At 37.3% G+C, this 24,899-nt stretch overlaps 1 protein-coding gene across 6 annotated transcripts in view; it reads left to right on the forward strand.

Moving 5' to 3' along the window:
- MAP2K5 (mitogen-activated protein kinase kinase 5) overlaps positions 1-24,899 on the forward strand; it is a 278,825-nt gene that overhangs the window by 124,173 nt on the left and 129,753 nt on the right. For all 6 annotated transcript variants that reach the window (XM_086711030.1, XM_086711029.1, XM_086711032.1 and 3 more), the window contains exons 12-13: positions 3,748-3,809; positions 10,768-10,816. In XM_086711030.1, coding sequence (XP_086567156.1) covers positions 3,748-3,809; positions 10,768-10,816 — 111 coding nt within the window. The remainder of the gene's footprint in view (positions 1-3,747; positions 3,810-10,767; positions 10,817-24,899) is intronic.

Here is a 24,899-nt window from a genome sequence, read left to right on the forward strand (position 1 = left end):
TTTTACAAGTAGCAGAGTCTAGGAGAGCTTCTTCTGAAATTTTTGCTTATGGCTCCAGATTTTAATTTTATTAGTATTAATAATAATCATGGTCATTTTAAGAAAATTTTGGGATTAATATGACAGTATTGTTGCTTCTCATTCATTAACTACATATTTGCGTTTTATCCTACATTCAGGGCACTACTTTATGTTTAGTCCTGTGTTAGGTTAAACACAGACCTCACAGCCATGAGTCCTTTTTGCTTAGTTGCATGAAAATGATGGCCCTAATTCATCAAGAGAAACATATAGTTTGGTAGTTGAGATGGGTTCTTTTGCTAATTTGTTAGCACTCTTCCTCCTGGTTCCTATGGTGGATTGTAGCATGAAATGAAATGACTTGCTAGGGGTGATCTGAGGCCAGAGAATACAGAGAAGTGACAGGTCACAGAAAGCAAACCAGTGACATCACCTTGGAATCATGAATAAAAGGTTTAAACCAACTGTGTAACATAGAAATGAGTTTCTAAATGCCTTGAATACCAGTGTCTCAACTAAGATTAAACTGTCTGAGTGTGTCATGGTAATATCACATTACATTAAACTGTAAAAAGTTCACATGTGATTCTCAAGCTCAATGATGTTACAGGGAAACCTTTTAAATGTTTGCAGTTCTGGGAGTTCAAAGGCCAAGACCTTTCCTGAGCTCTCCCATCAACTGACTCACAGCCATGACTAGAAAACTTACTTTCTGGGAGTCACTTTTTCCCATTTGTCGAATAAAGTCATTGGACTGTTCTTTAATGTCCCTCTAGCACTAATGTTGGGTGATATATGATGAGTCTAAGAATTGCCTTTTTGGGATAGGCCTGAAGGATAGAGATGATAGTAAAACTCAGTGAAAATTAAACTGTAAACTCTGTCATTTTTAGGCTAAGACTTATTTAGTTGCACAAAGAGAACTACTAAAGCTTAATAGGAACTCTTGATTCTGAGTGGATCTGCCAGATCCTTTTTTTTGCCTCTGACAGTTATCTCTAATGATTATGTCAAGGACAGGATGAATCTGTGATGACACAAAGCCAGTATGTAAAGATTTACCCATGTGGATGGCTAAGAAGAGTGGGATATAACTGAGATTAAATGGATATTTACAAAAACCAGTGAAATACTTCAAAATGAGATTCTTTTTTGGCTTGTTCTGCCAATAAGAGTAGTAATGTAATCTTTGGCTTTTTGGTTTAGACTGTTGTCTGTTATCTGTTTAGCCAATTAAATCCTGATTTGCATCTTATGTATATATATATTTTTAAAAAAAGCATCTCCTGTTAGGACTTCTTACTAGTCTATGTGAATGAATTTGCACCTCCTAGTTTTGAGCCAGTCAAGCTGTTCACTTCACAAGGGATTGGTCTAGTAAACTGCATTTGTCAGTCTTCCAAATACCAGCATGTAAAGCTCCTTGCAACTGCCAATTCTTCTGAAAGATCAATGAGAACATGAAATGTTTTCTTAACATATTTTCACTTCTATTGCATCTATCATAAAAATGCTATTTAAGTAAATAAAGATGGTTCAGTTCATTGCAGAAGTGTCTTTTTTTTTTTTTTTCATTATCTTCCAGGGAACACTCATAGCCAAAGCATAAAGTTTAGTCACACTGTGGTTTTCCAGCTTCTTGTAAGAATCTGGAAACTACAAGCCAGTTACCTAAGGAAGTGATCGTTTTTCTATTGTAAACAGAATAAATACAAATAAATACAAAGTATATCTATATATATATATATATATATATAAATACAAAAAATATATATACATGTATATACATATATATGTATATATGTGTATACATATATGTATACATACACATATATGTATATATGTATATATACATATATGTATATATATGTATATATACATATATGTATATATATATATAAAATTTGTTTTCATAGGAAAAAAAATTTTTTTCTGATGTTCAGCTTTAGGAAAATTTGACATATAAAAATATTCATATCTGTGAAATATACTTAACTGCATTTCAAAACAGTAACATGCTCCATTTTAGTATCATATGAGGCATACTTAGAAATCATCCAGTAGTAAAGTAGGTAAATATGAATTTTTAGCCTTTGATTGAAATGGAAATTATTTTTCAAATATCCTGGATAATTCCTTTATAGAACTGAAAGACTAAACCTCAACTTGACTCAAAGAAAGGTTATTACCTGTTGTTAAGTAGGTCTCATACAATCATATTATTAACATGAGCGAGGTAGTGGTTCTTTGCATATCTTTCCGAAAATCTGTGAGATTGGAAATTTAACAATTGTACCCAAATTTTAATTTTTTTTTTTTTTTCAACGTTTATTTATTTTTGGGACAGAGAGAGACACAGCATGAACGGGGGAGGGGCAGAGAGAGAGGGAGACACAGAATCGGAAACAGGCTCCAGGCTCTGAGCCGTCAGCCCAGAGCCCGACGCGGGGCTCGAACTCACGGAGCGCGAGATCGTGACCTGGCTGAAGTCGGACGCTTAACCGACTGCGCCACCCAGGCGCCCCAATTGTACCCAAATTTATACTTGCAAATGAATATTGTTTCCTTTAAAATACTTGCCGAGGATAAGAGACTCTTAAAAACTGAGAACAAACTGAGGGCTGATGGGAGGGTGGGTGATGGGTATTGAAGAGGGCATCTTTTGGGATGAGCACTGGGTGTTGTATGGGAAACAATTTGACAATAAATTTCATATATTAAAAAATAATAAATAAATAAATAAATAAATAAATAAATAAATAAATAAAATACTTGCCGAGGAAAGTTGTGCGGTTATTTCAGTGATGTTATTGTTGGCTGCGGTCCCTTCTTTTGAAACTGCTTTCAGAGCAGTTCTACCTATCTAGTGAGGTTCGCAGTGATTTTAATTTACCCGCATGTTCATCTGATAGATATTTATCAAGTAGCTGCTATCTTCTAGTTGTACTAATTTCTAGGTTGATGAAAATTTAAAACCAGCAAATAATGTGGCCCTTCATTTCCTATGTGCAAAGTCTAATGGTTTTGGTTTTTGGAACTGCCAGAAGCTGGATTTGGTAAAGATGAAGGATGGTAGTGAATACCGTTTCAGTGACAAATAGGATACAAGGAGATTGGTTTTTCTTTTTTTTACTTCATAAAGTGGTTTTCAAAGTGGTATCAAAGAGAATTTAAAAAGCAAACAAAACCCATTTTGAACCAAGTATCTTTGGAATAGATTGATTGCTTGTCTTGGTACTTAATTTGAAGGGCAGTATTCATTAGACAGATGTCAGTATTACTACTTTATTAGTTTTTATGTGTATTTTGGTCCTTATATTCACCACCTTTTGTTTGGTTAATGTGAAAATTCTAAGATGATCCTGGTTTACATTTGAGAGTAAGGTAGATACCTGAATGTGGTTGAGCTGTTGACCTTTAGTTTTGAGTATGTATTTAAGTTTATGTAAAGTGCAGAGTCTTGTGCTGCCCTTGACTAGTTTCTTTCAGTTTTCACATGTAGGCGATTGTACTTAGAAATAAAATGGAGATACCTAATTATGCTTCATCTGGAAGTATGCTATTATGTTATAAATAAAATTGGACTAAAAACCAATTCTACCATAGACATCCAATGCCTAACATAAGAAGAAAAAAAATATTCTCCCAATGAATGTACAGAGGAGGGGCCCAATGCAATGTTCTGGTAGTTTTATTTATAATAATGAAACATATCTGTCTCTACAGGAGGATCTTTGGATGTATATAGAAAAATTCCAGAGCATGTCCTTGGAAGAATTGCAATAGCAGTGAGTATATATGGCTTCCGCCTTATGAAATTTGGATGATTTAATTTTTCATGTCAAACCTGTTCTCCTTATATATTCAGAATATTGTGTTCTTTTTCTTCAATCCCTGTTGACTTGCAGGGCCTTCTTAACTCTTCTTTTCTTGTCATTTTTGTGTTTTCTTCTTTTATAGACCAAACCACAATAACAACATAGTCACAGGACATCCTTCAGGCTTATGGGTGTTGTGACCTATTGTACTTTCTTGTGTTTGCAGAGACCTTAGTACACTTGTTAGCCAGTAAAATTTCCAGGTTCTTTAACAAGAAAGTTGTTTAGGGGACATTTCGTAGTTACAGGCATATAATTAGAAAATACTTTCAGAGTCAAAATTATTAAAATAAAACTACTTATAAGAAAAACACGACTTTATTCTTAAAGATTTTTGCAGACTTTTTGTTTTTGGTTTTTAATTTTTTTTACCAAGTATATCTAGGAATTTATTCCCTTTGTGATTAAAAGCAGATTTCTGTTTTCTGAATACACAAATAAATTGACACAATGTGTCAACTCAACTAACATTACTATATAAACTCCAGATTTCAAATTTGGAATAATCTAGACTACACAGTGTCGAAGAGAAGTCACGAGGTGGTGGAATAGTAAACAGTTGCTAATCTAAAGGCATTCTGATAACTTAAGCAGTTTAATGCAGAACAAAGCAATTATACCATGTACCATTTAATTAAATGGCTGATTTTCACATTCATTATACATCAGACTGACAACTCAGATCCTTTAATCCAACACGGACACTTATTTAGTCTTAGTTCATTGTAATTCACAGCTTTCCTTTCTTCTTTCTAATTATTAGTATGAACTGCCCAGGGTGATGAGAACTTTCTTTTCTGATGCTATTGCTAAGTAGCTTCTAATCTACATGTTTAGGTAGATTAGTTTAGTATGAAATTTGAGTACTTAAATCACTATTTCAGATGAAAATAAAAATGTTTCATTTCCTCTTTTAATCTCAGAAGGGAATGAATGCTTTGTGGCTTTTGGCAGTTCTTGGCTCTAAAGTTTAATAACACGTATAATAAAGGGCAAAAAAAGGCAAAGATACCAAATGAAAAGGAAAAAAGTATATGAGTTCTGTATACTCACTTATGTGTTGAACTTGGCTAAAATAGGAATCTGCTTTCTTCTGTTAGAGAAGCATGTTCTTCCTGGACTTCATAAATCTTACCTCCCTCTTGTGTAGGGCATCCACACAAGGCCGTTGTTCTTTTCATTTCTACTGGCGTGAGAAGCCTGTGAAGTGAATGGAGTCAGCAAAAATAATAATAATAATTCGGTTTCAAATACCAGGTTTACCTATTGGGTAATTGAAAATACGGCAAAAATTATTTTAGTGAAAGGCACTCAAAATAAGCACTAGCCCAAAGCATTGTTTACATTTGCCCTTACATTTTTCAAAATTAGGGTTTTTTTCCCCTAATACGTGTCCAATTTCTTTAGCTTTTATGGCTCATCAGGTCATAGTAATGAAAACTGCCTGTGGCCAGAATAAAAGAAATGCTTTTGATAATTTTGCTCTTCATCTACTACTTTCTATAAACTCTGCTGGGGCCTAAACTTGTATAATGCCTCCCAAGTGTATTTTTTTTTTTGTTTCATGTAATTTGAGTAGGCTACAAACAACTAATCCTGTGTTGCAGCTGACAAACACAAGTGGAAGCATTCTCCCAGTTAAAATAAGACTAGCAAATTGATGGTTTCCAGGTCATGGTTTGTAAAAGTAAATAAATACTCTCATAGCCTGACTGGGTTCCTGGTATCCTTAGTTGTTTCTCCTCTAGTATTGTGAAGACAGATCATCATCTTCTGTTCCCTTGGGTTCCCTCAGTGAGGCCAAGGAAGCACGTGTGTGCTCTTGCCAAGTCAGAAGCAACAGAATCAGATGAGAGAAGAGGGAAATGGGTGCATGTTGAATACCTCCTGTGCCAATTGTTGATACATATTTTATGTATAAATTTTATGTCATTTAATCTTTATAGCAAACTCTGTAACGTGTAGGTTATTGAACAGATTTTATACATGGCAAGATGAGATTTAGAGAAGTTAAAGTTACCTACAACTAATCAGTAATAATTTGAACCCAGGGCTGTTTCACTCCAGACCCCATGCTTTTTCACGCTGCTTTCCTAAGAGAAGGAGAAAAAAGGGGAGGAAGGACTGAAAGGGAGAACAAGGGTACAAAGAAAAGAAAAAGGAAAAAAGGAGAAGTACATAAGACAGTAATGGAGTGACACATACAATTGCTTCAGATTCTTTTCATGTCTTAGAACCACATGTAGGCACCTCTCCCACCCCCAATTAACTTTATTTTCCAGGTTCTAATAATCTGGCATGCTGTGGAGGTCCAAAGATCCAAGGTTCATTATAGGATGGCCCCCTGTCAGCCTTGATGATATGTTGTTCAAATTTTCTCTTGTAGGATATATGGCAAGAGGATATAAAAAAAAATTAATATAAACTGGCTGATTTCAGCTTCTAGCTTGCTCAGTGATTTTTATCTGTTTTCCATTTGAATGTGGTCTCCGAGAAAGAGGAATGCCTTCTTGCCATTCCCTGCCATCTTGCACGTTTTATTTTTCTTCTCATTTCTGAAGCAGTGACACTGTGTACTGTATTTTGAGTGCTAATGTTGATGGAAGTTGTCCCTGAAAGGATGTGCACTTGACATGTCAAGGAGTGAGTGATTGACAGCAGATATAAGTACTTTTAGTGTCAAGGCTTTGTCAAGTCATTGTTGTGAAACCCAGCCTACTGAATACCAATAATACCCTCTACATTTTCAATGGACAGATTTCTAGCTCTCCATATACTGCTTTTCATATACTTCTAAAGGAAAACGTGTATTTTGACAAAGTTGGAAGAGTGACATATTCTTTTGAATCACTAACAAGATTTATAATTTTAGCAAGTGTCATACAATCAGTATTTGTTTTACTTTTTTCCTGCCTGATCTGAATATATAATGGTTTGCCTTCCCCTTGTGTGTTTTCTGGTTATTCATTTTTTTTGTGGACTGATTTTTAGTGGTGAACCATCTTTGATGGGAAGGTTTTATAATATGCAACTAACCTTATAAGTTGAAAAGCTTAACCCTATTTCCCAACTCAGAGGTGATTATTTCCATGCCAAATAAGATAGCCTTATCCTACTACTCAAAGAGAAAATTGTTTTCATTATTGATGTTATTTTAATAAACATTTAGGGAAATATTTTTGTCTTATTTCCTCCTCCTATTGGTTGCCATTTTACTATTTTGGTAGTTTCTTTTTCTTTTTTTCTTTCTTTTTTTTACTATCTTACTGTCCAGAACATATGTGTTTTATTGTAATGCCACTTTTTCCAAATCCTGGAAGAAATGATTTGCTATAAATATATATTCTGTTCTCTTAAAACAGACAAACTTATCATGGAAATAATCATACCTTGCTAGCAAATCTTTCAGGAGTACATCCCTCTCTAAGAAAACAATGAAAATATGTTAATTTCTGCTCAGCATTAATTGATGTAGATTTTACCTTCTTCTAGATCTTTAGTATTTAGAAATTGGGTTTCTTCCTGTGCATTTCTGTTTTTAGAATTGCTCATAGTCTTTCTTGATCAACTAAAATCCTTGTGTATTTAGCTCTAGGCTTCTTTTCATCATTTTCAAAAATACTTAAATCACTCAGTTACTCCTCATAATGGTAGATTTCCTTGTTCTTATACTCCTGACTCACCTAAAATGTTCTATTGTGATAAGTACTTTTAAATTTTTTTTTTCAACATTTATTTATTTTTGGGACAGAGAGAGACAGAGCATGAACGGGGGAGGGGCAGAGAGAGAGGGAGACACAGAATCGGAAACAGGCTCCAGGCTCCGAGCCATCAGCCCAGAGCCTGACGCGGGGCTCGAACTCACGGAGCGCGAGATCGTGACCTGGCTGAAGTCGGACGCTCAACCGACTGCGCCACCCAGGCGCCCCAATAAGTACTTTTAAATTCTTGAGTAAAATTTGAGTGATAGTGGTTCATGCATTGTATCTGATATGTAATTATGAATAGTCAACCTTGAAATTGTTAAATTCACGCTCATCTGCATACAGGGTCAGTGGGTGTGAATAAAAACATGTGCTTCCCCTTTTATAACAATTTCTATATAAAGATTTTTACAAAAGATTAGTGATTAAACTTCCCACATAGAAGGTAGCACTTGTAACCCACATACTTAGGGTCTTAGAAACATTTTTTTTTTTTAGAATCTTATTTGACTATTCTTAACACAGGCTGTTCAATCAAAAATCCAATCTAATGTGAATGTTTTTATTTTCTCACTTTATTTTCTTGCCCTGCCCTTTCAGTATTTTCTAGGTGAGTCTACACTTGCACCTGCCAGACTGGCTTGTGAGGCTGATCATCTTGATATACTTTGTTCTTTCCTACCCTAATATCATTTAAAACATTTTTTTAGAAACTTTTTTTAAACTATTTTAAACTTACAGAAAAGTTGTAAGATGCTTCCTCCAGATTTCCCAGTTGTCAACAGTTAACTACGTTTGGTTTTAAAAATACGCACAACCACACACACACACACACACACACACACACACACACACACACACACACACCTTGGTTTGAGAGCGTAATTCATTCTGGAAACATGCTTGTAATCCAAAGCACTTGTATATCAAAGTGAATTTCCCCATAAGAAATAATGTAAACTCAGATGATTTGTTCTACAACTCCAAAATATTCATATAAGAATGATTACAAGGGGCACCTGGGTGCCTCACAGTTGGTTAAGTGTCCAGCTCAGAGCCTGGAGCCCACTTTAGATTCTGTGTCTCCCTCTCTCTCTCTGCCCCACCCCCACTCACTCTCTGTCTCTCTCTCTCTGTCAAAACTAAATAAGCATTAAAAAATTATATTAAAAAGAGAATGATTATAATACTATAATGTAATACAAAATGTTAAAGAAAATACAAAATATAAAGAAAAATAAATTAACCTGCACGTACCTTTGAAAACCTTCATGGCTGGTATGAGGAAGACAAGAGAGAGGAGGGTTATTGTGCAGGACAACTTTCACTATCACTAATGGAATCAGTGCTATCTATTGGCTGAATGGAATCTTTTTCTGCATGGGGGCCATTGTATATGCTCTCACAGATGTTGACCACAGTACAATGTTAAAAAACTCTTGTCAGACACTGTATTTAGTGTAACTGGCAATAAAACAGCAGAGGAAAGGGTCTATATCTGCAGGCAGCCTGACCTAGAATGAAGCAAAGCATCCCTAAACTTACTCTTGTACGGAAAAGCAAAGGACTGTCCATAGGTGCTTTGAAATGACCAAAAATACACAAGTGCCAGTTGTGGGCACCTTCCAATGTTCTGAAAAATCACTGACTTCTGCCAAACACTGTGGCCTGAGACCAAGCATCTGAGCATGGGAGACGATCACCCACGATCCTGCAGTGGGAGAGAGTGAGAGCCTTTGGCTCAGTCGTGATCATGTGATGTTCGGTGTCAGATACTACTCGTATTGCAAGACATTGCTCGTTTATTGAGTTAAAATTTATTAGAAATGTTTGCTTGTCTTGTCGAACATTCATAGGACAAGTTACTCACAATCTAAGGTTTTACTGTATGTATATATATATATATATATATATATATATATATATATGTATATGTGTGTGTGTATGTGTGTATATATACATATACATATATATATGTGTGTATGTATGTATTTTTTTCCCTGTAACATTTGAGAGTAAGTTGCAGACGTCATGACCCTTTACCCGTAAATACTTAAGGGGTATATTTCTTGAGAATAAGGGTATTCTCTCACATTCTTGCTGTATACTGATCAAAATCAGGAAATTAGCAATGGTACAATACTGTTATATAATCAACAGTCCTGACTTAGATTTTGACAGTTGTCCAGTAATACCCTTTATAGACCAAAAGAAAAAAATTTCTTGTCCGGCATCCAGTCTAGGATTATATACTGCATTTAGTTGTCATGTCTCTGGTCTCTGTTAACTTGGAGTAGTCTCAGTGTTTCTTTGTCTTTCCTGACCTTGATTTTTTGGAAGAGTACATGGCCCCAACACTTTGTATATTTTTATCCTGGCCTGAACACTTTCTTCTCTTTTCATCACATCAGTTGAATCTGTTTCTTAGGGCCCAGAACTTTAGTAAAGCCTTCCTGAATACTGACAGGAAAAGCAATCCTGATTACTGACAGAGATTGCTTTCATTAGCCAACTTTTTAAAAATATCTTTCCTTGGTCTTAAATGTCATGACTTTTTTTTTTTTTTTTTTAGTTTATTTATTTTGAGAGACAGAGCAGAGGAGAAGCAGAGAGAGAGAGAGGGAGAGAGGGAGAGAGACAATCCCAGCAGGCTCCATGCTGTTAGCACGAAGCCTGATGTGGGGCTTGAACCCATGAACCATGAGATCGTGACCTGAGCTGAAACCAAGAGTTGGACGCTTAACCAACTGAGCCACCCAGGCACCCCTTAAATGTCATGACTTTTTAAAAAATTCTGTGTATAAAAGTATAGGAAAAAAAATGAAAATCTTTGTCCCTTTTTCCTGTCCTTTTTTTCCCCCATCCATTCCACCACTGAGAACTTAGTAGATGTACTTCTAGGTCATTTTCCATGCACATACACTTATTTTTTTCATTAATCATGCCTTATCTTCAGAACATTGAAAGCCCATTAGAGAAGAAACCTGTAGCTTATACATTTGGCATCCTCCAAGAACCTGGCACAGAAATGGGAGATGTTCAATAAATGTTTATTGGTTTTTAGAGTTTTAAAGAAAGAGTTATGGTTGATATGATTATATGTTTAAATATGGAAAGTTCCTGATAAAAATCATCATTGTACTGTTTCTCTTTCTTAAATTTAGGTTGTTAAAGGCCTTACCTATTTGTGGAGTTTAAAGATTTTACATAGAGGTATGTACTGAGCTTACGAGCTCTAACTTAATTTGACACTGAGTGCGGACCACTCCAGGATACCTTCATTTTAAAATACATGATCTGCTATTTAAGCCAGCTGATATATTTGGTAATCAAAAGATGGCTGCTTTCTAAATGTTTTTCTTATCTTCTCCTTCAACTACTCTGATTTAGATTATAAACTTGGTATTTTTGTAGATGTTTACCAAACACGTAAAGGTATTTCATAACATAGTATTTGAAAATGACAGGATCTTATTTTTAATCTTAACTCTAGTTAATGCAAAACCTTCACTTTCTATACAATTGCATCCCTTCCCCTTATTAACATTTTAGATATCATCATACACAGTTCCTTAAGAGATGGCTTCGCATACCTTGAAAGGGAAACCTTAAACAAGGAGTTGGTGAATGCATCAGAAATTAGTCTCTGGGTCTATTGACAGAACACTTGAGAAGAATGATCAATTAAATGAATGCTGCAAAAACAAGTTCCCGTTGTGTTTTCCAACATTTCCAAAATGTCTGAATTCATTTGGAGCAAATTATTAAGTGAGAAACAGACTATAGTAAAGCCACTTCCGGGCCTCATGTTACTAACAGTCCTGTTTAGTTTTACACATCTGCTCAGCCTTGCTTTATGCACATTTGGGGAATGCACCAGCATACACATTACATGTGATTAAAGGGACTTTTTTTTTTAAAAGTTATAAGCTTTGAGAGTGAGTAAACAACTGATGCCTTCAATTGTGCTATCACATCTGTCACTAAGGGTTGTTTTTTGTTGTGGCAGTTTTACTATCCTAGTGATTTCAGATTTCTTCCTAAATCCCTCGTCCCCTCATGAAGAGGGTGTGTAAATTTTGACAAGCAAAACTTGCAGTTCTTGAAGGTGTTTATGCAGATTAACTGGAATCATGATCCAAATTTTCCCTTAAAGCCAGTCCAGTCTATCTCTAGGGTGTAGTTGGTAAAAAATGTAGATAGATGTAGGGAGAGTGAGCTGAGTTGTGTTAGTGTTACTTTTCCTGGGAAGAAATCATCATGTGAACACATCTGGTGGGTGAGAAAAAAGAAATGGAGCATTTTCAGCTCCAAGGTTAAGAGAGAATGGTATTTAACATCACATGACCTGTATTGCTTCTGTTCCCTATACTCATTAACCCATAAAGTGGTTATGGCCATTTTAATAGAAGTTAACACAGTGGTCAGTTCTTGTCATTGTATTGATCTTTATGGACATCTGCTATCCATTTGACAAAGGAAGTAAAGGAAGTCATCAATTCTCCATAGCAAAACCTTCATTAAAAGGACCTTGCCATGGAAATGCAAATGTTACTATTAAAGTGATCCTTAGGATCATCCTACACTGTGGGCATACAGCATACTTCTGGCTTATAGTGAATTCTCCCTAGTCATAACTTTCTCTAGAAGGGTTCATAGTGGCACTAAGAACTATATATAGTGGATAGGGAAATACTGTTTGGTTATTCTGCAGTCATCGGTTTTTCTTCTTTGCAATGATTGGTTTTAATTTCACCCTTTGTTTTGGAAAAATAATTGAATTTTTCTTTGAAAGATTATGCCTGGGATCTAAAAGTGAAGTCTAAGGTGTCTGTCAGATTCCCAGAACAACCATCTGTAATCACTTTGGCAAGTGTGGTTGACCACAGCCTCTCAGAGGCCGGTTGGTTCTTCCCAGCTCCGGATGCAGCTTGAGCAAAGAAAAGGTTCTTTGATCACTTAATGCAAAACCTTCACTTTCTATACAATTGCATCCCTTCCTCTTATTCATGTTTCAGATATCATCAAACCCTGTTCCTTAAGAGATTGCTTCACATACCTAGGTGATCTTGGTGGTTTTCCTGATGGAGGATATAAAGATTTCAAAAAAGAATCCTGAACTTTTCTTTTCAGTCTTTGCTGGCTAGCTCCGTTCCTATGGTGTAACCCACTGTAAAATGCTACTAGTTAAGGGAAGACAATACTGTGAGGGGCTGAGTGGGGGCACTGGTAATAGGCCAAGAAACCCTCCCAAGGGATGTCAGTCATAAATAAACACCAGGGAGTGAATGTGCATCTGCATCTGTGTAGATGGAAGGACTAATGAATTACAGTGCAGATGAACAGTTATTCCCCAGTAATTATGGGTACTCAGCTAAAGAAATAAGATGCGGTGGTAATATACCTCATTAAATATCTCTATACACTTTGCTTTTGAGTTTCCTAGTTATTCGTGAGAACTTTTACCTTCTGGATTAAAAGCATGTGTTTTTATTGAAGAGTGGACGAAGCCAGGTGTCCCTGAAGACTTTTGTGAAGCATTGTAATGAGAAATTTACTCTAGATTGAGTCGTTAACTTAATATTTTAGAGGTTTTGTCCATATTTAATAACTTGGATTCCATAAAAATAAGATTAAAGATGCCTTTTTATTTACCAGAAAGCTATTTAATTTTCTCCCTGATTAAAAAATTATAGCTTTTAGATCAGTTCAATCAGGCAATTAAAGATCAGAGCTTCTAAGTTCAACTAAGGCAATTAAATAGGTAATATACTTGTTTATACACTTTTGCTGTATAAGCTCATTGCTGTACCTTCTTAAAAGCCCATATATTCATTTTTGCTTTCTCTAAATGAATGATGATGGGAATTCTAGCTGAATATGTGTCACATTGTCAAATCAAAGGCGGTGGTCCTTCTGCGGGGGGTGAGGGGTGGTTACAGGGACTTTGAGAACAGAATGAAAACAAGAGGGTACCGAGAAACACTCATGAGCCGTCTGAGTTTCTTTCTTCTTTGTCTTGATGTAAATACCTGTGTTCACTTCCCATCGTCATTTTCTTCCCCACAAATGCTGCCCCTAGAGCCAGGGTCTTGTACTCATGAACACAGACTTTAAAAGATTAAGAAATAGAGGTTTATTCAGTTACCTAATGAGAAAAGAGGCAAAAAACGATATCTCACATTTAAATAGCTTCCTTGGAATACTGTGGTCCTGGAGTTTTAGCTTAAAAAAAAATAGATATACATATACATATACATATACATATACATATACATATACATATACATATACATATACATATACATATACATATACATAAACAGACACACACACACATACATATATATGTGTATACATACACACACACACACACACACACACACACACACACACACATACATGTATAGTATCTTTTGGAATGAGTAAAACCCAGTTAATGACGTCCAGACAAGCTGGTGAACATTAAGAGTCTTCTCTGCAGTGCATAGGAGAAGGACACCTGAGCAGTAGAAGGGAAGGACACCTGAGCAGCAACAGTGACAGACCACCCACCCCATGAGGCTTGTTAGTCTGGTACAGGTTAGTTTCTTTGTGTGTATTATGTCAACTGGAAATTTTCTTTAGGAATTGAAGTATAACAGTTACTGTTCATAATGGATTATCAAGTATTATATTCAATAAAGTTTTATTTATTTTGTTCTTTTAAAGATTTGGTTGAGATATATGTGAAAGTACTTCATAAACTATCAAAGCCTGATAATGAGTGCAAGTTTTTATTATATAATAACTATGAATTAATCACTTTAAGTTAGTAAGCATGTACCACTTCCAGATCGAACCAGGAATAGAGTTTATTATTCTTTGTATTACCAGGTCAAACATTATGAAAATCTTTTCTCTAAGATAGACACGTGATATCACATGAGGACATAATTATTAAAAATGTTTGAAAGTTCCACCAAGATTAACTACTATGGAAAATTGTCTTTATTAAATAGCACATGTGTGAGTCCCATAAGCATAACGTGTACTGACTGGGTAAAAACAAAGAAAATGAACAGTGAGAAAGTCTGGTAGACCAGATTTGACATTACAGCAAACATTGCAGCTTAACTTCAAAACATACATCGCCACTAATGAGGTGAGAGCCCTGCATATTAATAAAGCTGCAGCTCCAGTCATAGCCATCATTACCCACATCAAACATAAATACAAGATTAACACCTATGCCATTTCTTTGGAAGATGTGAGAATGCCCTGGCAGTAACTGCTCTCTCTTTCCCTGAGGATAAAAAATAGAAACGTAAGGGTAATGAGAATAGAGCTTAGATTAAGAAAATAAAATTGGCAATCAGGCTGGGGCAATCTTATACAGATGGGGAAGTTTATAGAAAGAAAAAAAACCTAGGTTGTTGATGTCCCAAGACATTTTTTGTATATATGAACTATTTTCTCTAGTAGAAGAGCTTTTTAATATTTTTTATATTACTTATATATTTTTTAATTTTTTAATGTTATTCTGAAGGCAAATGCTATGTGAATAGATTTTTATTTGGAGAAACTAAGTCTTGTGTTTCCAGTGTGCATGTTAGAAATGTTCTCTTCTACCCCTGTCTTTACTTTTGATAAATCTGGCCTCACACAGATCTTCCAATTGGTGCTACCTCAGATGCCAATGTCATGTTGTTAGTTCGTTCATCTAGCAACTATTTATTTAATACCTACTATGCTCCAGGCACTGCTCTAAGTACTTGGAATACATCAATGTAAAAAAATGAAAGATTTCTATACTTGTGGAACGCATTCTAGCAGGGATGGGGCAGGCTTGGGAAAGAATCCATGAAAAATAAATGTAAGAAAAAATACAGAGTGTTAGAAGGTGGTTACTAACATGGAGAAAAGAAAAAGGAGATCAGGCTTGGGGCAGGCAAAGGGTAGGTTGCAGTGTTCACCAGGTAGGCCTCATAGAGAAGATGAGACTGCAGCAGAGGCTTGAAGGAGGAGAGGAGCTAGTCAAGTAGGTTGATGGAGGAAGTTAGAGCATAAGACACCAGGTGGGATGTGTCTGGAGTGTTCACAGAACAGCGAGGAAGCCATTGTGTCTGCGGCCGAGGGCAGAAGCAGCCGTTAGGAACAGTTGCATAATCCAGGTGAGTCACAGGGGCTTAGACCAGGGAGACAGTTGTGAAGATGGGTAGAAGTGGTCAGATTCTGGATATATTCTAAGGGTAGAATCAACAGAATTTCCCAACAGATTGCTTGTCGGTGTTAAGAGAAAGAAAGGAGTCAAGAAAGGTTGCTTGAAGTTTCAGTGGTTGTTCAGAGTGCTAAAAAATGTTTCCTGCTACTTTTTTCTAAAAAGGAGCCCTTCATTAAAATTAAAGAAAAAACTGATAATATAAGTGCTGACAAGAATACAGCAAGCAGCTGAAACTCTCCTGTGTTGCCAGTGGAACTATGAAATGAGAAGCAGCTTGGCGCTCTCCTGCAACATGAGCCAGCAGCCCCACTCCTGGTGGCTTTTATTCATGACCCCCCAAACGGAAACAGCTCAGATGACTTCTAGACGGTGAATGAACAAACAAGCTGTAGTTAATCCGGACAGTGGGATACCAGCCAGTAATTATAGGGAACAAACTACTGATATATGCAGCAACATGGATGGGTATCCCATACTTTCTGCTGAGTGAAAGAAGCCAGACTCAGTCGGCTACCTGTTGTGTAGTCCACTTATATGACATTTTGGAAAAGGCAAAACTATATGGATAGAAAATACATAGGTGGTTGCCGAGGGGTAGCGCATGGGTTGACTATAAAGCTATGAGGGAATTTGGGGGAGTGTTAGAAATGTTCTATATCTTGATTTCGCTGGTGGTTACACAACTGTAGCATTTGTTAGAACACATAGACCTATATGCCCAGAAAGAGTGAATTTTACCATAGTATCTCAGGCTGTAAAGAAAAAAAAGAGAGAAAGAAGGAAGTCTCTTCTTAGCAGTGTGGTAGAAGCTGTACTTGAGAAAGAAGTTTCCCCTATCAAAAAGACAAACCTTTCTTTCAAAGGGTCTTGGGGATTCTGTCATTATTACCATATCTCATCATTCTTGAACAATCCTACCTAGGTTTGGTCTAGGAAATCAGTAAGTTGGACAAAAAAAAAATCCCTCATGATTTAAAGGACATTTGCAATGTCAGAAAGAGAGAGAGAAATGTAAAAGTTCTTGCTGTCATTGGCCAGCAATTGAGAGCATCCGGAAATTGGACAAAATTTCCTTTCGTTAGTTAAGCCATTTTATTCCCTTGGATATTAGTAAAGAACTACAGGGTGCAGAACTGACTTGGCCTGACTTGGACAATTTAAAAAGCTTAATTTCTAGGGGCGCCTGGGTGGCTCAGTCGGTTGAGCGTTCGACTTTGGCACAGGTCATGATCTCGCAGTTGGTGGGTTCGAGCCCCGTGTCGGGCTCTGTGCTGTCAGCTCAGAGCCTGGAGCCTGCTTCGGATTCTGTGTCTCCCTCTCTCTCTGCCCCTACCCCACCCGTGCTGTTTCTCTCTGTCTCAAAAATAAATAAACATAAAAAAAATGTAAAAAGCTTAATTTCTAGGAAGGAGTAAAAAGCTTTGTTTGCATTTTCAATTCGGTCACACTGATTGACTGCCTCATTGTGTGACCCTATAAAGGCAGGTCTCTCTGTGCCTCAGTTTCCTCATATATACGTTGAGGGCATGGCTAGGTGATCACTCAAGTTCCCTCAAGCACTAGGATCTTGGATTCTGCAATCCAGGAAAGACGGAAGTATGACATGCTAGCAAGGTAAGGGAACAAGGCAAATCAGAGAGGTGTATGGGACAAGAAAGAAAAAGATTGGTAATTCCCCAAGAGTAGATTATGCTATGAAAATAACAATAGTAGTAGTGATAGTATATAATAATGAACATTTATTAAGCATTACTCTGTACCAGATACTGCCTGAAGTGCTTGATATGTATAAACTGTTTTGTGTTCCTTCAAAGTGGGGAATTCTAGGAAACATGAAGTATTTTAGAAATGAAGATAAGAGACTGAAATGCAAACAAATAATTGAAAATTAACACATGTGGCATAGCTAAGACAATGGTTGCTTTCTAAAACAGACTTGTGTGGTAAAATCAAAAGACATCTTTAAGGGGAAAGGGTTTTTAAACTATAAAGTATACCGAAATAAAGTATTTTCATTAACAAAGAATGATAAAAAGAACATGTTGATACATAACTTGGATGGAAAGCAAGGGCATTTTTTTAAATCTTTTTATTTTGACATAATTGTAGATCCATAGGAACTTGCCAAAAAAGGTACAAGAAGGTCTCGTGCAAGGGCATTCTTTTTTAAGGAAGGAACGTGGAAGAGAACTGCAGGCTGATAATCCAAGAGTGTAGGCAGGTAAATGCTGTATATATTTGTGAATGCCTATTAAATGAGATCAGTATAAATTTTAAGGTTTAAAAAGTGCTACAGTAGTATTTGTATTATGTTCCAAAATTGTTTTATTATGTTTATTAAACAAGAGAAGAGGAATGGATGATAGAAGTAAGACCCTTGAATCCCTCAGGAAATAAATTTTGTTGTCAAAGTGGCAGTGTTAATACCTTAGTGTCTATCAAAAGTTGGGATTTTGGCAAAAACTAATTAGGGAACGATCATTTGCTGGAAAAAGTGATTAGGGAAAGGACTGTTGGAAAGCATTGCCTTCAATAGAAAATGAACCTGGTTAATTTTAAGTAACTTATGAAAAATGTGCACAGAATTTTCATAACAACCTCTTTAGTAGAGATGTAACTCATTGTGTACTTACCCATAGGTTATAGTGAGTTTTTAATCTAAGCCATATTTTTGCCATCTGGAGGAGCAGCCACAGTTTTTGTTTTTGTTTTTGTTTTTGTTTTTGTTTTTGTTTTTGTTTTAAGAGTTGGTTAGTGTTTGGGCAACCCAAGTCATTTAGAAAGGAATCGTCCTTCCATTGGTTTTATGTTGCAACATGAGAGAATGAGAGAACTGAGGTGTGGCGGCTCTTGCCCTGAGCTCTGTGACTGTTTCAGTCAAATGTGTCTGGAAGGGGCATTTGTGTTAAGCAAGTGCTAGTGATAGAAGCACAGTTGCCGTGGCTCCTGTTTTTCAATCCTGTGAATACTGTCCTTTAAACGTAAACATTAATCACATGCCAGTGCTGTAGTAGATCATAACTCACAAACATTTCTGTTTTTGAAAAAAAAAAAATAGACTTAGCCCATTAACTGAGGTAAACAAACTAGTTTAATGACTGTGGGTTGTTGGTTTTTCTCCAGCTCTTACTATCCACACAAATGAACGCTTCTAGAAATTCAGCCTCCTTCCCCACGTTGGTCATTCATTCTCCTTGCCTCCAGTAATCGCTGGGGATTTCTGTATTTGTGGTAACGATCTTCAAAAGACAAGAAATCCCACATGGCATTACTTAAAAGTGTCCTTATAAAAGAGTATGTGTCTAGAATATATAAAGAACTCTGAAAACTCAACAGTAAAAAGACATGAAGAGACATTCCACTGCAGAGGATATACAAATGGCAGATAAGCACATGAAAGGATGTTCAGCATCATTAGCCAAATTAAAACCGCAACGAAATATTACTACATACCTACCAAAATGTAGAAAATTTAAATTGCTGACAGGAATATAAAGTGATATAGCCCAGTGGAAAACAGTTTGGCATGTCTTAAAAATTTAAGCATGCAACTACATACAACCCAGCATTTGCACTCCTGAGTCCTTTTGGGACTCTTTGTCCCAAAGAAATGAAGACTTGGGTTCACACAAAAACCTGTACACAAATGTTGATAGCAGCTTTGTTCATAGTAGCCCCAAACTGGAAACAACCCATGTGTCCTCTAGTGAGTGAATAATGAAACAACCTGTGGTACATTTATACATTTATACTACATTATACTATACTGAGTATAATATTACTCAGCAATGAGAAGGACTGAGCTGTTGGTATATATAACCTGGATGACTTTCCATAGAATTATGCTGAGTGAAAAAAAGCCAGGCACAAAATATTGCATACTATATGATTCTATTTTCATATTTTTTAAATGACAAAATTATAGAAATGGAGAGTAGATTAGTGGTTTCCAGGAGCTAACGAGAGGGTTCGGGAGCCAGAGGGAAGTGGGTGTAGCTGTAAAAGGGTATGGTGTTGGGCACGTTGTCTCTCTTGACTCTATCAGTGTCAATACCCTGTTTATGATATTGTAGTGTAGTTTTACAAGATGTTACCATGGACAGAGGGAATACAGGATGTCTCTATTATGTCTTGAACTGCATGTGAGTTTATAATTTTCTCAAAATAAAAAGCTTAATTTGAAAAAAAAATTGTAGCTGTCTTTTGGGTAGTCTACTTAATCTGAGAGGGCTTAGTTTTTCTTTCTCCTCTACATCTGTGATAGGATTTATCATAGCATAGTCATTCCTTTTAGGACATATCAAAAAAGATGAAGAACCCAGGGAAATCATGCAGGCCACCTTGCCCTCCCGTTCTGAAATGAGTATCTTTGGAAGCCTTAGAGGAGAGAGAAGAGATATGTGGCACACAGGGAAGGAATACAAGTGGGAGAGGGTCGTTATGCCCTGTCACCTCCCCTAAAATCCTTCTCCCCTGCTGGAGGGTTGGGGTTTAAAGTAGATTATGTGATCATTGTGTGTTTTGACTCACAGGTTTTTATAGTACCTTAACGTGAGCCCCTGGGTTTTACAGTGAGCCCTGTCCAACCACCCAGCAGGATACTCTGTATGTGGTGTTGATGAATGTTGGGTTCACCAAGCCCCTCAGCTCTGATCATCACTTTGTCTCCTAGGCAGACCATGAAGTTTAGGAGCTTATCAGAGGGAGAAGGAGAACACCTGTGTCATGGTCCTTTCTTTGGTTAGAGGTTGGAGGCCACAGTTAATTTATGATACTGATTGTGTGCCAGTGCATGTTTATTAGATGAATGAATTGAATCATATCTTTCTGGGAATAATGTTTTTCTCCTAGAATTTTTTCTAAGAGAAAAAATTATACTACAGTTTTATGGGATTTCATTGAAAGTTATCCTTTGTTGCCCTTTCTATTATTAAAGTAAGAGATTTGTCCTAAGATAGAACATTCTGCCAGAATGTTTAGCAGTTAGAAGACCTCTTCACGTCTGTTCTTTGCTCCAAGACATAGTTTGAAGTGATCAGCACCATGGAAATCAAATCCATTATTTTGCTGTTGGAGTATTAAGTTTCCTCTAGACTGCATGCAACAGTAATTGTTATCATTCATTGAATGCCTTCCATACACTACTGTGTTAGATCTTTTGTGTATGTTATTTCATTCAGGCTTCATGATAACCTTGCAAGAAAAGTATCATTGTATCCCCATTTTTAGATGAGGAAACTGAGGCTCCATAAGGCTAAATAATTTAGCCATAAAAAGGGCAATCAGTAGTTGGTGGTCTAATGGAAGAGCTCTAGTTTTAGGGTCAGACCCGGGTTTAAATTCTGCTTCTGCCTCTTCATTCAACTTTGCTACGTGACCTTGGGTCAGTTCCTCAAAGAGGTCATAGCCTTATGTCTGGGACATAACAGCTATTGTATGGTTCAAATAACTGCTTCACGAGGAAAACAGCAAGAGGTTATGTGAGAGAATAGTTAGAAACTTCCCCAAACTTTCCTCCTAATCTACTTTTCTGTAAGAAGTGGAAAAGACTGAAATAAAACCTCTGAAGATTGGTCAGCTCTTCAGTGCCAAAGCTGGAATAATAGGCCAACCTATACATTCAAATGAGGTTGATCTTGTAAATATAGTGCAGTTTGTTAAGGCTTAAGACTTAGGATTGGAGACTCTAATTGTGTGGCCTTGGGCAAGTAATTTCATTAATTTGAGCCTCAATTTACTCATCTATATATTGGGGCTAATGATATTTATCTCATCAGTTATAATGAGAACTAAATGAGTTAATAATGCATATGATGATAATGCATTTAACTCGGTGCTGGGCATACAGCAAGTGCCAAAGAAGTATTAGCTGTTGGAATTTTTATTTCTTTTGAACAGTTTACCAGAGTTGATCTTATAGACATGCTGCTCCAAATCTGCAATGAAAATGCATCTTACCTTTTATTTATGCATTTAATGTAATTTTCCTTTTTCACTGAGAAGTCTTCATAGTTAGTAGGAGTCTTAACAATTTGTGGTGTCTTAGACTTGGACAAGTAGGTTCTTCCAGGGCTGGGGCAGAATATATGTCCCTTCCGACTCCCAGGAACTTGTTCCTCCACACCTGGTGTTTCCCACACACTGACCTGAATATGTACATATTGCCAGGTAGGAATCTAAAATATATGTTGGGGGGCACCTGGGTGGCTCAGTCAGTTAAGCGTCCAACTTCAGCTCAGGTCATGATCTCAAGGTTCATGGGTTCAAGCCCTGCTTCAGGCTCTGTGCTAACAGCTCAGAGCCTGGCGCCTGCATCACATGCTATGTCTCCCTCTCTCTCTCTCTCTCTGTCCCTCCCCCACTCATGCTCAGCCCCTCTCTCTCTTCCTCTCTCTCTGTGTCTCTCAAAAATAAATAAACATTAAAAAAAATCCACTTTGCTGGAAGGGAGCCTCCTTTACTTACTGTGAAAAGATTGAGGGAAGGCAGAAGCCATTTTGCCGTTGGTATCAGCCTTGTATCAGCTGTTTGTCTTTTGCCTTTCTCGGAAGTGAAGGAGAAAATCAGGTTTGTTGCCTCCTTCTGAACTGAATCACGAGACTCTAGATGATAACTGTCGTTTCGCGCAGCTAATTATGCTGCTTAATTTTATTTAAGGCTTTACAAGAATATTTGGATGACCTACCCTTTATTACATGATGGAGTGATTAGAATAACTTTTATATCGCATTGTGGTTTTCTCTTATGTGTGTCCCCGTTGTGCACAGATGAATTTGTAATGCAGACTGTCAGCATAGTCTATATCTAATTGTACCTGCTGTTCTCTCATTAGAATGTAGTCCCCAAGAAATAACGAGGTAAATATATTAGTTGTTGTCTTTTCATGAGACAATGAAACATAATGTAAGAGGGTTTTGCCGCAGTACCCTGCCACAGTGCTAGGAGAGTTTACCAGGAGGGGAGACCTGCTAATGTGTCCTCTGGCTCCTGGTAAACTGAGAGCGGCTTCCTGGAATGCAGGCAAAACCGTGTAATTGCTTTATAGAGGGAAAAGTTGCAGGGAAGTTTATTTCTGCTTTCATTGTCATCCCACCACAGAGCCACATGCCACATTTTAAAACTGAGCTCATGTTCCTTTAAGAATTGTCCCGTGCCTATTTCTAGAAGCGTCCAGTGAGGCTTACCCGGGAAAGCACGGAGCAAGTTAAATATTTTAAGCATCAAACAAAATGGAGTCCAAAAGGGAACAGAAGTAGAATACCATCAGCCCTTGATATGAATAGATCACAGCAAAAAGGGAATCCTCAATTTGCGTGACTTTCCTTTTCTGACAAGAGAAAACATGTGGTGGCATCGACAAAGCCAAGATTTTCTTTGGAGCTAATCTTACCAGGATATCGACGTGTAGATCCCTGTACAAAGCTCCTTGGGTAACTCCAACTGTAGTTTAGTGAAAGCGCTCTTATTTATCTATTTTGAACAGCCCCTTGGTCACCCAGCCATATCCTGACGGAGGGTAGCCTCCCCCCTCTGACCCCTGATTGTGTTGCGAGCGGGGGCTGGGCTGTGGGCGGTGGGGGCTTTTGTGAAGAGCCGCAGAAAGCCCATGCTCCTGTGGGCTCCGAGCTTTATTAGCAGGCTTCAGCTTGACGCTGTTTGTGTGGATTGTTTAATGGCTAATTGATGCAGCATGAGTCAAGATACAGTTTCTTGCATGAGGCGGTTATGGGTGGCAACATGGGTTGTCTCAACATGATACCAATTTCCACAGTCAGTTTGGTCAATTCAGTGGAAAAAAAAATGAGCCAGTCCAGCCTGAAAATCAAAGCAGTTTCTGGAGGTTATTGAGGCAACTATGGTTGGTTGACCAAATTTTTCATGTTTGAACCAGTTGTTTTCACATTTTGTATACATAGCCTTAGTCATTTGGGGGGAATAGTCTTAAACACACAGAAGTGACACCTAAAAATGAGTGTCTTTAAATATTGATAGCCACAGTCAGGCCTTCTAGTGCATATCAGTTTTGCCATTTTGTATTTAGCATATGGTCGGTTTAACTAACTATGTGTTTCATATCTAGTTATAAGTAGAGTAGGAAAGTGACCCTGGTGGCCACAAAGCACCTGAGACACTATGGAGAATAAGTCAAATTGTGTTTTAAGGCTGATTTTTTTAAGTTTTATTGGTAGGTACCCTGTATATCATAAAATGCACCCATTTTAAGTGTATGATTCAGGGGTTTTTAAGAAGTTACAGAATTGTGCAGCTATTCCCATAATCCATTTTAGAACATTTCCATCGCCCCCAAAAAAGTCCTCATGCCCATTTGCAGTCCCTGCTCCCATCCCCAGGGAGCTACTAATCTATTTTCTCACTTTATTGATTTGCCTTTTCTGGACATTTTATATAAATAGAATCATACAGTATAAAATATTTTCTTTCTTTCCTTCCTTTCCTTCCTTTCATTCATTCATTCATTCATTCACTCATTCTTTTTTTTTTTAAGTAAACTCTATCCCCAACATGGGGCCTGAAGTCACAACCCTGAGATCAAGAGTGCATGCTCTATTGAATGAGCCAGCCAGACACCTCAATAAAAAATGTTTTCTATCTCAGGGCGCCTGGGTGGCTCAGTCAGTTAGGCGTCTGACTCTTGGTTTCAGCTCAGGTCCTGATCTCACAGTTTCGTGAGTTTGAGCCCCACATCAGGTTCTGGGCTGATAGTGAGGAGCCTACTTGGGATTCTCTGTCTCCCTTTCTCTCTGCCCTTCCCCTACTCACACTCTCTGTCTCTCTCAAAATAAATAATAAATAAACTTAAAAAAAAAAAAAAAACAACTCCCAATTAGAAAAGAATCTTTTCTATTTCACTTCTTTCCGTTAATATAATGTTTTTGAGGGGCGTCTGGGTGGCTCAGTCGGTTAAGCGTCCAACTTCAGCTCAGGTCACAATCTCGCAGTCCATGAGTTTGAGCCCCGCTTCGGGCTCTGGGCTGATGGCTCAGAGCCTGGAGCCTGCTTCCGATTCTGTGTCTCCCTCTCTCTCTGCCCCTCCCCCGTTCATGCTCTGTCTCTCTCTGTCTCAAAAATAAG

The sequence above is a fragment of the Puma concolor genome, chromosome B3 (genome assembly GCF_028749965.1).
Source record: "Puma concolor isolate L17-30 chromosome B3, mPumCon1.1.hap2, whole genome shotgun sequence".
Taxonomy (NCBI): domain Eukaryota; kingdom Metazoa; phylum Chordata; class Mammalia; order Carnivora; family Felidae; genus Puma; species Puma concolor.